An 18,166-nucleotide genomic window follows, 5' to 3' on the forward strand; every position below is an offset into this window, starting at 1 on the left:
TAAGATATACCATATTCCCAGGAACAAACTGCAATACAGATAAAATAAAAGGTTATCTGAAGGCAGTCTTTTATAGAACGGTAATTTTAAAGAAATTCAGAAAAATCAAAATACATATCATAGTTGTGAAAATATGGTAGTAATAAGTAATTTTGTTTCTGAATTCTGCATTTCCTCTTCTATGTCATCCCTGTCTTTCTTGGAGGGTGCTCCCTGGATTCTCCCCCTTCAACTATAATGTCACAACTAATACTTCACTGTAGAAATCTCTAGTCTGAAAGAAGGCATGCTAACTAGTACTTGTGTACCTATGTAAACTGACTATTTCCTTGGTTTTGGTAGGTGGAATCATGACGACTTCTTTAGTTACAGCAGAACAGAAGGTCCTTCATGGGATATAAAACAGCTAGTAAATAATTCTAGCTGCTAAAAAAACCTTGTTAATTTTTATGTTGCCTCTCTAAATTTTTTCACCTGAAAATACTATAATTAAACCACTTATGAATTTCTCCGTGCTGCTAAAAATACCCATTGAGAGGATAGCTCATTATCATATTTCTCAATATTTTTCCTATGAGTTCCTTTTAAGAACACAAAATAATATGATGTTCCCCGTACTCCCATTTTCTCAGTTGTCTTTTTTTTTCCCAACTTCAAATCATACATCCCTCAAACACCACCTTTATTATGGTAAACCCAATTCTAGTTTTCTGCAGTTCCCACTACACTCCCATAGACTATTCTTCCTTACTTTCATAACATGTGTTCTTTCCAAAGCCAGTCTGATGCTCTGTCCTCACTTCAGGGATGCCTGCAAATGCTCAGCTGGCAGTGAAAGATGCAAGATACTGTTCTTGGATACAGTAGCTGTAATAGTCTGTGGTGGGTTGACACCAGCCAGCAACTAAGCACTCACCCAGTTGCTCACTCACTCCCCACCTCCCACACGCAGACCAATGCCTAGCCAGTCTCCGAGCAATGGCTACCTGCAAGACCAACCCCCCACCCCCACAGTTTTTATTGCTGACTGTGATATTATATGGTATGGAACAGCCCTCCGGGCAATTCGGGTCAGCTGTCCCAGCTCCGTTCATTCCCAGCCTCTTGCACGCCCCTAGCCTACTTGCTGGGGAGGGGGGAAAAGAAGAAAGCCCTGTTGCTGAGCAGTGCTTGCACAGTGTCAGCCAAAACACCTGTGTGTTGTCAACACCATTTTAGTTCCAAATCCAAAACACAGCACCATGTGGGCTGCTATGAAGAAAATTAACTCCGTCCCAACGAGTACATAGTCCTAGCAAAAGAAGATGAAATTTCATGCTATAAGCAGAAGTTCATCCACCATAGGGAAAAAAGAAACCGACACACCCAAAGTAACCTCTACTGCAATCTCATAGAATCATAGAATAGTTTGGGTTGGAAAGGACCTCTAAAGGTCATCTAGTCCAACCCCACTGCCATGGGCAGGGACATTTGTCCAGAAAAAAAGAGAAAACGCAAACAAACAAAGAAGGGGAGAAGTACAAGACTTTTTTTTTTTTTCTTTTTAATTAGAAACATCACCCCTCTCCTACTCAACAAAGCAGAAAAGTCATCACAGCTGCAAGAGGGAGAGATGCTGCAGACCTTCACCACAATGACCTGATATCAAGCACCAGCAAGCAGGATCTTCTCCAAATTATTTCAGTAATATACGTGTTCAGGCAGTGTGCAATGGCTAACCAAACCTGAAATGCTTGCGCCTATGCTGTCTATAAGGTGTTCCAGTGATGTCACCCCGAAATGGTGCGCTAAACTGGTCTTTAGTAAAAGGTTTTCTTCTGGCTTGCAGTTACTGCTTTCTATAGATACAGGCATGGCTGATTCAGGCCGGTGCAAAATAAACAGCACGACATTTGTAGAGAGCTCAGCTATGGGACAAGGCAAGGTCTGTCTTTCTTTCCCAGGAATCAATATTAAAAACGTAAGTCGAAAAAAACAAGGACTGGAACCTCTTTGCAGTAGCAGGACCTCCTTCTTGCTAAATGAATATGTATAGCAACAGAGAAACCCAAAGCAAAATTTCATTAAATAATTCCAGTGTCGTCATCATGGGGGACAGCCTCAAAACATTTAACATCAGAGCCTACATTACCAATTTGATTTATTCTTTATTATGCTTTGAGTAATGGCCTGAGCTCCAATGAGAACACTGATCCAAACAGCGAGTGGCAACTACTATGAAGTGTGCCAGACCAGTAGACAAAGGCAAATGGCTAGCAAAAAAAAAAAAAAAGAAGCCAAAAGCTACCTAGTCAGCATTGGAACACAAGGGGCACTTGGAAGCTTCAGCCACGCAAAGCTTTGCACGCTGCCTTTGCAGATGAACAAAGGGCATTAGTAATAGGCAGGGAGAATGTGCTTCTGCATGTGGTCTTTCTAAAGAATCAAGGCTTTTAATTGTCCCACTGAAGGCAATGCTCATAGTGGTTTTGAAAAATATGAGATCTGCTGGATACAGAGTATTTATCAATACCCTGAGTTACACTTCTGATGCCTGGGGTGGGGCACTGGAAGCTACTACCTCAGGGCAGCCATGTTTCTCCCAGTAAGAAAGCTAAGGGACTGATGTATTCCTTATGATGTTTTCCACATGAAAAGATTTTCAAAAGAGCATCTACAGCACTTTAGCTACCCAATGTACTTACAAATCACATGTAATGTGATTGCTAATGGTAAAAGAGTTTCCCTAGCTAAATAAAAATGCTTTTCATGAGCATCACTTGCCAGCCTAGAGGACTCAGAAGTGAAGCAGATTTTAAATTGCAGGAAGTGAAGCGTTTTAATTTCCCTCAGTGAAGTAAAGAGAAAAAAACCAAACAAATAAGTGACATAATCCTATTACAGAATCTGCTCTTCCTATTTTATTATTTATAAATTGTTTTAAATTAATAAACCTAACAAACTTCTATTAACACATAAACTAACAAAAAACTGAATTAACTGTATAACTACATGATGTGGAAGCATGCCAACATAATCCTGTTGCAGATCCCCATCGCTACTAATGTAGACTCTGTCCTCTTTTACCTTTGGATTATTAAACAGGGCTCAAAGATTTACAGGACACATGCACTCTCCAGTGACCACTACTGCAGAAGTCTTTTCCCTCACACACATCCAGCATGCACACTTGGAAGGAAGAGGTTTGTTTCCAAAGAACTGTGTATCACTTACTAAATACAAAACACACTTAAAAGAATAGAAAATGGGTCATTAATTCATTATTAACTCAATCAATTCTCCTTATTTATTGAAAAAGGTTTGGTAGGAAATAACTGGAGGACTACATAGTCTTTCATGCTTCCATCAAAAGAATTCAAATCTGGTAGATTCGGAGAAAGAAAGAAATACCGTCAGGCTCAATTCCTCCCCTCTCTCACCATACTCCTCCCTCCCCTGGAGAGGAGGAACTCTGTGAACGTGGCTTTCATCCGCTCACAAAGACATAAGGATGTTGAATGCCACAGGATGTGGCATGAGAAGGGTTTCTTCAGTACATCCAGCCAACAGCACCATAAATGTTTTTGCAAGAGTAGATGTACCAGCCAGTCACTCAAATGTTAGTGATCAAAAAGATTCATCAGTGACGTCAGACAACAGTGTTCACGGGCTATGACAGTATATTTAAAACAAAGATATGCGGAAAGCAAGAGGTACAGCCTTGTTTCTGGCTCTGCAAGGAAGACGGAAAAGAAAACATGAAACTAGTAAAAGAATGCCATGTTTTCTAAAGGGGAAACTGAATTTGCTTAAAACCAGTTTTAAATAAGAAGTCTTGCTTCAATTTATAATGAATGAGATTTTAAAGAATTATACACAAATATTTTCAAAAAGCTTCTGCTATTGATAATGCTTTTTAATAAAGAGAAAGAGAAAGAGGGGATAAATCTAAATAGCATGTTGACCTGAGGAAAAAGAATGATCAGGATTCATATCTTCTACCTTTAGAAAACAAGATAATTAATGCTCTTTCCATTGTGTTGCAATCATTAAAATCACACATTCTCTTAATTAACAATACACATAATGTAAGTACAATTAAAGGAACAAATTATTTCATATGCTGAAGCTACCTCATTATTAAAATGCAATTATATATAAGAGGGTGTGTTTACAATGCAGATGAAAACACAATGGAAAAGAATGCACGAGTGTTTATTATCTGTATTTCCTAAACCCACAAAGTTGTCTCTTGCCTATCACATGTTTGTTCATCTCCCAGCTCCTGTAGGATTTAAGTCATTCACCTGGATTTCAGTGGAGTGCACTAGATGAAATTTTGACTAATACATGCTGCTTTGAGGCAAATTTCAAGATGCTGATTGATTTTGATGTCAATATAGTATAAGCCATTTAAATTGTTTCCTAAATCTTTCTCTTCCTAGTTTTGTAGGCCAACAGAAATAGATACAATGTATTTCTATCATCTTCTGCACCCATTCAGCAAGTAAGAAAGTATTATAAGAAAAAACATGTTCACCATGATATTTTATATGACCAAAAAAAAAGTTACTTAACAATGTCAAAATATTTATTATACAAATCTGAAAATAACAAGCCAATATTCTTTTTCTATCTGTAGCAGGCTCTGTAGCTCTGCAATCCTGAGGCTGATATTGATGAACATGTGACTTAGACTAGTATTTACCATTTTCTATAATTCCACAGAAACATAAATGCATTTAGAAGATTCACACAGAGCACTATAATAAATACTCCTTTTTCAGCCTTACCTTACACAGGCCTAAAATAAATCTGTTTTTCATTGCAGTTCAAATTACGATTCTACAAAATAGGTTATCTTCAGATTATCTCTAATGCTAAGCAAGCACATTTTGTCTTTAAAATTAAATGGTCCCAATTTGCACATCTAAAGGAAAAGTATTTTAATCTCAGAGTTTTCCAGGTATTTTCCTGCAGAAAGCCAAACTCTTGAACAGAGTGCTGTCCTTGTTGCTTGACGCCCATTAGCGTGAGGCGTTTCAGTGAACAAGTGTGGGGCTAACAAAGATTCTTCTGATTCGGAATGTACATACAAAAGATCTTTTGACCTCACAGTATTTAGGAGTTTTATTGACTTATGGCCAAAATAAGCCACTGAGGAAAAAAAGGGAAAAACAAAAAAAATCTGTAGTAGCATATATATATGATAGCCAAAGAAAGAGGTTTTTTTTCCTTCTTTAAAATATTCAGACGCTTACTACTGCCATATTATCATATATCCACCAAAAAAAAAAAGGAAAAAACATTTTTCCAGGACCAGTATATGTTATAAACATACTCCGTTAAATGAGGGGAATTTTTGCAAAGCTGCCTGTAGACCAACTCTGAGCCCCTCTCCCACTGCTCACAGACTATTTCTATTCCCAGTAATGCTGTTTCTCCTTCCGTTTTTTACACAAGCCAACACTGACTGAATATCTTTGAATTTATTTTGGAGTACTGATACTTTTTATGGACGAGGGGTTGGTTATCGAAGCTAAAAATTTGCTATTTTGCCACACTTTAATCCAGCTAACAACACAGTGTCACTAACATTCACAGAAAACTCAGTTTCTGCATAGAGAGAACAGCCACATGTAAATGCTTGAATAATGCTTTAGGCAGACGCTTTGAAAATATATATTATGCATATATTTTCTTGGCAGGCTGTAAAAACTCACAACTTGTGGCTGTATTTACTGTACTGAAATACTAGATAAGTTGCTTTGATGCCATGTAATTCATCAGTCTGAAAGAAAAAGTATGTTAACGCTGTTTACTTAATTCCTTTGTTAATATAAATTACAGAGATTCAAAGAGCTTGGCCTTGAAAGGGAGGTGGTTAAGATCTCCAGTGTCACACCTTTATGAAAACTGGTCTTTCTCACATCCAATAACTTGTAAGATAAGATCAATGGGTACACACACCTTTATGAAAATTGGTCTTTCTCACATCCAATAACTTGTAAGATAAGATCAATGGGTACACTTGTATCAGAGAAATAAAGCTAATCATTAAATTAAGAAAATGCTCCGTGTTTAGTATGTTAAAAATTTATTACTTTGATTACTGCTGTGAAGTCCCTTTCTCAAGGATTTGTGCTCTGATGGCAATTTAAATTCAGAATCTTCCAAAATAGAAAGACTATTGAGAATATTTGCATCGATTCCTGCACACCCAGATTTTCAGGCTGTACAAAAGAGTGGTTGAGACAGCCTTCAGTGTTCTTTTATCAACCAATATTGGCTGATGGAGAGACTTCCTGCTTCTAAATAAGTACAAATCTGCTTTGAAGTTGAAAGTTGAACTGACAGTTTGAAAAATCTTTCTATACACAAGTTAGGAACTGTTTATATACTTCCACTTTTCTATTCCTATCTCCAACTTCTTGCCTGAAGTTTCCCTTTAATAACAATAATTTTTTAAAAAAATGAGTTGAAAAGGACCTTAAAGTGAATAAATCTCGTCCTAGAAGCACACAATAGCTGCAATTAAAGGAATACCAGATCAGTGTCTGTGAAACTACTGAAGAAGAATCCTAGGCTAAGATACTTCCAAGTTAAGAATTACAAAAAAAACAGATTCGCAGTAGGCTATAGCTTGCTGTGGAACTGAATATTTTACCTTGATCACACAGGACCTAGTCTGTATGAATGCACTCTAGGGAGCATTCTTTATAGACTGAGAGATATTGGCTATGCAAAACCATAACTAGCTTCCCTATGTTTTCCCTTTGATTTCTACTGCATGCACACCGCTTTTCAGAGTGGGCAAGCTTGAAAAGGAAAGTTGACAGCAGAGCTTCTGCAGGACTGTCCTTCAAAATAATAGTTCAGAATTCATACTTATTCAAAATGAAAACAATTATCCACCAGAAAATGCAATATTAACATTAAAACCAAACAGATACACCTGTGCTTTTTGGATTAAACAGACTGTGGAAATACCTACATATTTTAAGTTTTATATGTAGTTACACAGCTAGTAACAAAAATAATTTTAAGTCACTGAGGCGCAGTATACACATGAAGAAAAATGTAGTTCTGAATTGCAGAAGTTGCTTAACATTCAAGTAAGCAAATCTGTAACTCTTTTGAACAATAAAAGTGGGTTACAGGACCTCAGAGTACAACCTATAAGTTGAACAGATCTGAACTTCAGCACTCAGCTCTGGGTGAGCCACATGTACAATGATACCTGACCAAATAACAAAGTATATGGCTGTGTAATCTGTGAAAGATTAAAGAACGTGGGTTTGGCTGTACTATTGGTATTAAGTCTAGCAGAAAGAAATGTTTCTAGACAAATGTTTCACCAAAATCATTTGGTCACATAACTGTTCAGTTTTTCAATGTTGCAGTTAGCATAAACACTTAAATATTTTATTTCTACATAGCAGCGAAGAGAAATGTAGATCTTTTGCTCTTCTAATTAACTTTCTAAATTTTCAGATCTGTTAAGCATCTGGTATTTTTTGATCTAACTGCTGCTGAATTTGGTATTCTTGCTGGAATTTGGTCAAGGAGCAAACCAACTACACAAGGCAAGGTTCACTTTACAGAACACATGTCTGCAGTCAGCAGCGCTCACAGAAAAGCTCATGGAACTTGGTTTCAAAAGGTATTTAAAATGAACTGTGTAACTCTCATATTCAGAAAATATAGCCTAGGGTTTCTTGCAAGCCTTAATACTGTAAACAATACAGTAACCATGACAAATCCCAGAATGATCCAGAGTTTTGGTATCATTTTAATAGGGAACTTTGAATAACTATGCAATAATAAAAATTCTCTTTGCGCAGGCAGCTGAATTAGTCATAATAAAAGGCTTATATGTGACAATTCTCTACTATTTGCAGAAAACATTTGTACAGCAAGCCCCACATGCTCATGAAAAGCCATTTAATCAATAAGAAAACACAGTCTTACATTATCTGTGGTATACACAGGCCCATATTAAAATCCCTAGAACTGTATCTTCCTTTCTTTTACAGGAAAGGCAATGAAAGGCAGGGGGGAAGGGAATAGGGCTTTTGAACAATTAAAAAAAAGACTGAATCTTTTAAAAATGAAGTTAAACATGAGGTCCTAGGTATCACTGAGATTCCAAAAGTCCCTGCAGAACACGAAGTCTCTATTGAAAATTATATTTATATGTTTTAAAAAAATTTCCTTTATCTGATGACTACTTAATTATTAAGATATCTACCACTTTTATGAGTAGGTTTCCACACTGAAAATACTACTTAAACTTTTCTTGAAATCTGGCAGTTTGACTGGATTTTCACTTGGTTTTTAACTTTGTCAGTGTCCAGCAAAAAATGTCATTGCCACAGTGAACTCTGAAGCTCATCTTATCTGTGTAACAGTATAGCTTCTTTTACGTGATTACAGATGAGCTTGTTACGTTGCTTCTATGTGTAGTTATGGGTAGTTCTGTTGCTTCACAGGGTATAGGCCTTGCTAAAAATATTGTAAGCATTCAACACAGCTTCAACACGACCCATATATTTGTGTACCAGTCTCTGTCTTACAACATGGGAGTCAACCACTTATGCAATCAGATTGAATAATTCATTTTTGCCTATACCTTACAAGGGTTCCTAACATCATTGTAGGAGAAATCTGCTCTTTTACCTTATAAAAGTAGAACACAATCTAAAAACAAACTATTATTTTAAACTGTAAAACATCTCACTCTCCCTTATCCCTTATTAAATCAATGGGAGTTCTGTCAAGCTTCTTATGGAGTCAGTATAATCCTAAATGAAGAATATCATTTTATCTTTCATATTTCATCTTAGGACTTCTCATTCCTATCCAACTAGTGATTTCCTCCAAAACAGCATTTATAACTTCTGATTTATACGGCAAAATCATGTATCTCCCAACTCCAAATTCTGCCACTGTTCATCTCCTCCATGCTCATCCTTATCAGCAAATTATACTGTATCTTATGGTTATTCATAGTATGAAATAATTTTACTGTGATATCAAAGTAGAAATACAGCTGCAGAAAGCTAACGTTGCAGTACTTAATCAATTGGGCTATATCTTGCCCAAGCAAGGTTATCGAAGTTTTCCATACTATGAAGTACAATCCAACAGATCTTTTATTTCAATTGCACACGATATGTTCATAACAAAAATGTGAATTCAAGGATTTATGTATTCAAATTTGGAGAACGGAAAAAAATGCAGAAACTAATTTCTATGTTAAAATGTTATAAAGCACTTAATATTACAAAACATGAGCATGAGTGTGAGCATATTTTAAATGTTCCTTCAGGTTCTAGAAATATTTGGGATCAAATGGTACTCTCCTTCTCAAAGTAAGTTCTGGTGAAATTGGTGATAATTAAACCAATACATTTAAAAAAAAATATTAAGTACAGGGAGACTAGATAAACCAAACTGATATGAACATGGTAAAAAATACTTTGTTTATTTTAGTATTTCAGTATGATTTTTGTTTTATGCACTACAATGGATGTACCACGTGTTCTTTTCAATCAACTAGCCAAAATAACATGCAATTTCTATTACTGCTTATCATATTACAATATATCCATTTACAGGCAGTAACATTAGGTTTATTGCAATTCTCATTTTGTAGGCCATTTTTCATTTAATCTTATGTTAAAAAAAAGGGGGAATTTCACCTTCATGCATAATAAAAACCAAAGTTATCTTATCAGAAGCAACACATCCAAGCATGTTATATCCTATTTAGTTAATGTGACCAGAAAATAAAAAATGAGCATCTTACCTCAGACCAAAGATATGTGATTGTTCATAACTGAATAAAGAATGAATTTTAGCTTCTGTATTCAAAATTATAAGCCTGTCAATGATATCCTGCCAAAGGAAGACAAATGTAAAAAACTCATGTATGATTTTGTATTTTATGCACATAGTAGTTTCATAGGGATGTTTACTATAAAATGAAACCTATTATTAAAACGCACATTGAAATTATTTCTGTAAGAAGAGGTGCTTTCCACCATAAAAGTCAATGGCAAAAAGAAACCATACAGAAGGGTGGGGGTGGGGGTGGGGGTGGGGGGAACCTCAGTTTAAAAAAAAAAAAAATCAGTAAACATATAAAAAGATCCTAATGTATCAAGTATCCTAGTTCTTATTTAGTATTAAACCACAACAAAAATGTTAAACTGGTTTTTGTATGTTTGAAATGTGTATACATCGATTTTAATGAAAAGAACAGCAAATCCTTTAGTATAATACTCCTTCTAACACTGGTTAGTACTACATGCTTCAAAACACGGCCATTTATTCTCAGTGTAGCAAGGCTTGGCTTGGATGTTGAGGCTTACATCTTTCATCCTATAGCATCTCATGCAATAGACAACGACCTGTGGCTGCTTCCCACTTCTTCCACAAATCCAACCTAATTATCTTCCCCTCTGGTTCACTGCATATCCAAACTGCTTCTGAAGAAATAATTTCATAAAAAGACTAAGAAATGCATAAAAGCATTCACTGATGTTATCATCTCAGAGACAGATTGCTGTGCTATGGTCAGAAGAAACAAACTACAAAGTCCTTATAGGCTTTATTTAATCTGGATTAAATCCAAACTTTTATTTTCTCCACATTTAAGAAGGATAGTCTCAGAGACAGCAGAGTTATTATTCAACTGGTTAGACCAATGAGTCATTTCAATATGATATGAGAGAAAAGTTAGGATCCATACTTTCATGAAATCAACCAAAGCCCTGGTTTTCCACAGAGAGAAAAGTAAACACCACAAGTAAAACTCCTAGTAGTAGAAAAAAATCTAGAACTTGTTGAAGTAAACTGTCTTCATAAAATGCATTCTTATTTAAAATACAGTGAAACTGTATTTTCCCTATTAGATTTTTTTGGGTGGTAGGGGAGAGAGCCATGAAGAATGCACTTTTTCCACATATTATGTTCACAATAAAATTCACAATAAAACAATTCAAGTCAGACCTCAAGGCTGTTCATACAATCGGTAATGCAAGCAATTGATTTGTTTGGGGTTTAAGGCTTTTTAGGTATTTGCACATATGAAGAGTTAAATGCCAAGAGGTATTTCTCTGGCAACAACCTCCTTCTCTCATCTATACATCAAAGCTTGGAGCCTGTGAAAGAGTAGAAAGAGCAGGCACAGAGAAAGGACTGTTGAGAATGCAGACCAAGCTCTGATTTGGGATATCAGGAAGGAAGATGATGAACAAGGTCCAATACAAGCTCTGATCAGAAAAATGTGCAGATAGATCTGCACTGCTCAACTACAGAGCATAGCTTAAATATTACAGGTAGGATGTCACCTACTTTGTATACCCTAAGATACACCATCTGAATATGAGATTCTCCATAATCACTGCAAAAGAAAAAAAAAAGAATTTCACCTGCTTTAACATGTCTTTCAAAGCTACAGATCTGGAGGGTACCTTCCAAGCTAGAGTCCCTTGCATATGTGTACTGTAGAACCTCTCAAAGGAAGAGTGGAAGCAGACAGAAGGACCCTGATTCATCTGCTCCATTTTCTAAAATATTTTTATATGGCAAACAGAGTTAAAAAAAAAATCTGGCATGTATTAAGAAAAATTTTCCTGAGGGCACAAAATAAAAACCTGACTAGTCAACAGTTAAAAGTAGTAAAAGCCCAACTGATAATTTGTTCAGCCAACGATGCAACTAGTTAGCCAAAAATACAAAGGAGGAAAAAATATTTAAATCTTGTGTATTTAAGAAATAAAGGGCATACAAAAATGATTAAGTGCTATGCATTATCAAATATAGTTCAGCATAAATATTACAGGTCAGATTCTGTGGCAATGTGACATGATTCAGAAATATAGAAAAATCGAAGCACACAAAGCAATTAGGTCTTCTAACCAAATCTTCTAGTGGCACCTAAACTGCTTTTACTTTGCTTTCTAACCATAGTTACATCTGGTCAAATCTTTTACTTTCTGCAATCACTGCCCAAAAACTTGGTTATGACAAATCTGTATGTCTGCTTAACCCCAGAAGTTTTCTGAGTACTTAGACTTAGCCATTATATATTAAAGTAACATTAGATGAAGTGACTATTTCCCTTCTGTTAACTACATAATATCGTATGCCTAGTTTAAGCTTACAAAACCCACTGTTGCACATTAGTTAAGTGAGACAAATCCCACTCAAAACATCTGTAACTGTTCAGGGAACTTTGAACAATTGTATCAGTATTGCTATTTCTGGAAATCTAGAGAATTCCATCAAAACATTGAAGTGCCTCAAAAGCCAAAACAACATAGGCTTCCAAAATTCACAAAAATCATTACTTAAGATCTACCCCAATCTGAAAGCTCTCAAATATGTATCACCTTCAACATACATCTATCTCCCCTGCTCTCAGTGCCTCAGAAAACTTGATGACTGAACAGAACTATCCATTGGTGGACACACCAACATTGAGTGGATTGGAAAAATGAAATTTATCATCCCATTTCCTCCTGAAATCATCAAAACAGTATTACAAAAAAGAACTACAAAAAACCCTTCCACACATAACATACACTATTATGATATACTGTATCTAAACAACTTGAACTACCACCAATCCAGAGCTTGTGCTAAACAAACACTTTAACACAACAGCAATTCAAAGTGCTAGCTCATTAGAAAAAAAAATCTGATTTTAACTGCCACTCAAGGTCACAGATTAAATTTGTCTGTGCTTTATAGATGAGAAAAAAAAATAATGGATTGCAGTTGGATGAACTAATACAAAATAATACTGAATACAGAAATGGTAATACTATTTTTCTTAGGACTGAAATATGCCTTAATCAGTAACTTTCTAATTAGTGATTTTTTCTGTGTGTGAAACATCTGTGCTATTAAGAAAGCCTGAGGGTTTTTGTTTGGGTTTGTTTTTTTTTTAATTTTTGTTTAAATCCACAGATAGTGTGATAGAGCAATATTATAAAAAGTATATCTATATCTATATATATAGATATCTATACAAGTATAGATATTTTCCAGCATTTTCCAGCATGTAACCACATGCACTGAGGTGTTTATGTATGTCACTTTTTTTTCCATGGAAAAACAATTCTAACACAAGCCAGAAAAGATGATCTTTAAATTAGGCATCAAATTTTGTATTATCTTTAGGATTTCAAAATGAAAATTTAGGTTAACGTGAAGTGATATGTGCATATACTGCCCTCATGCTGTATATAATATAAAATGCAGAAAATTTCAAAATCTTTCAGTAAGAACAAAACACTTATTCTATTATTACAGTAACATTTTCTCAGGAAAAATGTCTTCACAGAACTATTTATTTTTCTTTCAAAATAAAAACTATACTTACAATAATATCTGTAGGTACTTCGCGGAGTGAATACATTGGTTTATTTGGTATATCTTGTTTACTCAGGAGTTCAAAAACTGCAGGGTAAGTGAGCAAGTTTATCAGAGACAGAAAAGACTAGAGAAAGAAAAAAAGGGGGGGACAAAAGGGAATGTTAATCAGTTAAGTATAATCAGGTAAGCGTTAACAATTATTTGCCATTTACTTTAAGTTTGTTCTTATCCTTCTTTGTAGGCTGAACTTGACATAAATACAGCTGCCCAAAATAAGACTGCAAACCCTGGCAGGTGTCTATATAATCTAAAAGGGCAGTAGTGTCTGTGAAATATTTATTATCTATCAAATTGTACAAGCAATTTTGAAAATTATATTTTCATTATCACATAATTCTAAAATCCAGAGACACAGCATACTCTAACACACGTCACTCTCTCTGATCTTACTACAGTAATCAGAGACATGAACTGATGGCCAGTACTTTAAGACTTTCACTTTTGTCATGATTGTTATTTATTATTTTATATTGACTTTAATGGATTCTTGGCATTGTGACCTGCCATGCAACACAAGAATCCTTTCAATCAGTCATCATCTGACTGGTGTATTGTACTAATTTTGCCCCACGTGCCAAGAAGTAGGCATAGTCACAATAAAAATTTACAGAAACGTATGTATCATCCTATCTGAAATACACCACTGGTTTTTTTTGCATGTCAGTACAGAAGATTAAGTAATTTCTCACCTTCTGACAGCTTTGGTCAATAGGGTCAACTGGAGTAGATTTGGGTTGGGTTATCCTCAAATCATCTTTTCCACACTCCAAAAGAGCCCATAATTCAGTTACAAGTGCCTTTATAAAGCCTAAAACAAATTTTTGTTCTAATAATGAGAATGGCAAGAATACCAGAAAAACAATTTTCATATTAAAAAACATTTTACACTACAATTGTAACTCAGATTCTCAAAATTCTCTACACTGTGGCTGAAATTTCACAAGACAGACTGCCTGAGGGTTACTCTCCTTGCTATTATCAATCCTTTAGTCAAACTACCTTTCTACAGCGGTCTGCTTATATTCAATCTAAAATCTACAGCAACAGTTTGCAAAGACTATTATACTAGAGTAGGATCATATTTTATGTATCTTCCATGTAAATGAGCTGCTGACCTTCTTTAACAAGTTATCTGCTACAGATCAAGGCTTAGCTAGCATTGGCTCTGTGGTTTTAAAAATACAGATTTACTATAACTCATTAATAAATGAAAACGTACCACAATGAAAAGGACTGAAAAAATCTTTGTAAGAGAAACACTACTAGCTGAATTTAAAATGTTAAATATTAAAGGAGAAAGATAGCCATCTAACTCTGAAATCTCCAAATGTAAGTTACAGGCTTAATACCAACTTCACATATGTTACACAACCTCCTCTCAGGGTTGAAAAATCAATGCTGATTATCTTTGGTCTACCATTTGTCTTTGACGCCAAGGGCCATAAGAAGGAACTTGGCTGAGAACCTTAAACAGGACAGATGGGTTACTCCTCAAATAGATCTGCTCCCTGCTTTCTGAAAGATCCCAGAAGCATAAATAATAAGCAACTAACAATTAGTTTCCTTGACCGGCAGAATTTTCCTGCCTTTCTGACAGTCTTCCAATTAAGTCATTTTTATTACACACCAGCCACTTCTAGATACTCAGAGAGAGTATTTGTAACTTTTGTACCTCATGGACTTCCTTAGCAACTTAAGACGGTAGCTTTACTTTATTGATAAGACTCTAGTTTTAGCATAATGACTACCTAGACCGCTGGGTGGTGTGGCAACAGTTGAGTTATCTGAGAATGAATCTGAAGGGACTTTGTGGTATGGGTTGACATATGAGAAGAATCATCAATTCAGACAATCTCAATTCCATCTCACTATAGCATAAGAGCACCAATGACATTCAGGCCTTTGCAGTTTCTCACTCTTTGAGCAGTCAGTAACCATGGAAAAGTACATATAAATTACAGAAATCAACAGTTATTAATTCTGATCTGTAGATCAATAAGAAGCACTTGCAAATTGTTAGCAACTTATTTTTTAACAGACATAAATGTCTTCATGCACATACAGGAAATTGCTGGAAACCTAAACCAATGAAGTAAAGATTTTGCATAACGTAAGAAAAAAAACCCCCAAACAACACTGCATCAAGATAAGTGAATGACTTAAAAATTGGAAAGAATAAATTTCTATCAAGAAGAAATCAATAGACATTTAAGCAGTCTTTGCTAATACTGATTAATTATTCCACTCAGCTGATCTTTTTTAACATCTTTCTCACCGTCTTTTTCTAATGTGCAAGACTACAGCATGTAACTCTTCATAATAACATCATTCTTCAATTTACCTGAACTCTGTAGAGCTACTGCACCTGTTGGTGTTGTTGCCATTTGTGTAACAATCACTCTATTACCAAACTCTTCATACTCATTTGTCTGTTAGTAACAAATGTAAAAGCATAGTGTTAGTTATTCAGAGGGCATGAAACTCTCAAATGATCTCTTAAATATTGATCTTTCCTACACTTGTTTACAGAATTTAATCCACTGTATGGTTACTCTTGAACAGTTCATAGATATTATCCTCTTGCGAGGGTCAGATTCCAAACCAAACATTTTTGTCAAGCATCTCATCAAAATTTAAATGCAAAATACTATGGTTGAGGCATGCAACGTCAGCAAAGAATAAAAACATTAGTGGTGTTATGTTTTTTGCACACATTCAGTAGGACGTCTGTAACATTATGTTTTTTCTCCTAAAATGCATATTATCCAATTTTTGGTTAGATTTCAAGTATTGTCTAGCGTATCTAGACTTCAACACCACCTACCAACTTGGTCTAGAAAAATTTGCACTTAGAAGAAAAAAAGGAAAAATATTTTGCTTAGCATTTCAAACTTTTTACTGTAAAAAGTCAGAAAAACTAAATATATGCCTGACATTCTGAAGATGAGTAACATCCAACAAACTTAAATCAGTGTGGCACCAATATCAAAGATGATAAGCTACATTTTAAATTCATTTTTATTATAATCATTAAAAGAAAGAAAAACTGTACAGACTCTGTAATGCTTACCTGGAGTTTTTTTGATAAACTGCTGAACATAAAGTTCACACAGTCATTCATGGCACCTGTACTATGAAGCAGAAATAGTCCTTTGGGCGTGGCAGAAAAATTTAGCAAGGCATCTAACAAAGTCTCTTCCCATAACAAACTGCAAGAGTAGCAAAACAATAATTAAAAGAGAGATGTAAAAAAGCATGGGAAAAAAGAAAATCTACAGTTTCTAACTTTGAAAAACAACAACACTTCATTCACTGGACTCTGTGTTTACTCTAGATGTTTACTGTATGTTAGTTCAAAAAAAGCATTTGAGAAAGTTATAATATGTATTAGACTGTATTTTGTACAAAGTTCAAACTCATCCTGGCAAAACTAAGGTTAGATAGGAACACAGAACAGAAAGAGGATGTAATGGGGAACCCAAAAGAGCCATGTCATCCTTAAATGTACTTACAACTTACTATCTGACAAGTCTTTTAAGGTATTAATGTGGCAGTTACAAATTGGCAAAGCAGGCACAGAACTTCTCACCAATGTAAAAACACTAGGAGGAACTAATAAAAACTCATGTTTGAGGAGATAAAGGGTCCTGCTAGAAATTAGTACAGAATTATGAAAATAAGGTGCTATATATACACAACAGCTTCACGTACTAACAGCAGTAAAGAGAAAATATTTTCTATAGACATGGCAGGAGGAACACCAATTGCAAGAATAAAGTATGATGATATCCTCTGCCCTGCAAAACATTCTGTGGCCTAAAAAGAAAAGTGAAGCAATTACATCGCCTTTGACTAGGTACCATCCCTGCAGGTATTACTAGACTTCTGTGATTCTGCTTCTCTAAAAGCATTTGCTTACTGGATTCTCATCTCTAGTTCTCATTTCCCATTTTTGACTCCTATCACCAGCAAGCAGCATGCAGCTTTTCTCGTAGCAGTCAACCATTACCTCAAATTTTAATCACTTCTCCTGCAGAATCCCTGCCATGTCATGTTCAGAAGCAAAAATTTCACCCATAAATATATCAGCATGTCTCGTTCCATAGTTAAATGAAAAATCTAGATGCTAGGAGGAAATTGTAGCTTATGTCAATGGTAGTGATTAGTGACAGCCTCATCAGTCAGAGCTCTACATCCCTAGATTTCTTTTTACCACTAGACTTGAATTGCTATAACCAGTTCACGTGCCACCACGTGAAAGACCAGAGTAATAACTGTTGAGGTATCTTTGCAAATTATACATGAAATCTATGGTAAAGTGTAAACAAGAATCTACTTAATTATCTAGGTTCTGCACTAACACCAACATCACCCTGAATTTTCAGGCTCACAAATATTTGTATATTTCTCATCTTAATGCATACAAACATCTATAAAGGGACATCAAGTTTTAGTATAAAAGGAAGGATGCCTTTCACTCAATATGTATCAGGCTTTCAGACAGAATGCTGCCAATCTTGCTACATAGTATTTTGAAGGTGTAGATACCATTCAGCAGAACAGCATTTTAAATTAACACAACATCAAAGCCGTAAGATAAACTCTGATAGCTATTTTGTTTTATGCTTTCTCATTCACATTTTCCTCAAACCAATTTCTGTAGTTAGAATCAACTATAAGACAATTTTACATAGACTAGACACAACTCTCTAAGCCAAGAAAGTCCTGAAAGGTCAAG

At 35.3% G+C, this 18,166-nt stretch overlaps 1 protein-coding gene across 2 annotated transcripts in view; it reads right to left on the bottom strand.

The window, feature by feature from the left end:
* Positions 1–18,166, bottom strand: part of TBC1D32 (TBC1 domain family member 32) — a 91,838-nt gene that overhangs the window by 44,692 nt on the left and 28,980 nt on the right. For both annotated transcript variants that reach the window (XM_076333497.1, XM_076333498.1), the window contains 5 exons: positions 16,499–16,637; positions 15,770–15,857; positions 14,118–14,236; positions 13,376–13,492; positions 9,791–9,879 (listed from right to left, as the gene is read on the bottom strand). In XM_076333497.1, the coding sequence (XP_076189612.1) occupies positions 9,791–9,879; positions 13,376–13,492; positions 14,118–14,236; positions 15,770–15,857; positions 16,499–16,637 (552 nt within the window). The remainder of the gene's footprint in view (positions 1–9,790; positions 9,880–13,375; positions 13,493–14,117; positions 14,237–15,769; positions 15,858–16,498; positions 16,638–18,166) is intronic.

The sequence above is a fragment of the Aptenodytes patagonicus genome, chromosome 3 (genome assembly GCF_965638725.1).
Source record: "Aptenodytes patagonicus chromosome 3, bAptPat1.pri.cur, whole genome shotgun sequence".
Taxonomy (NCBI): Eukaryota; Metazoa; Chordata; class Aves; order Sphenisciformes; family Spheniscidae; genus Aptenodytes; species Aptenodytes patagonicus.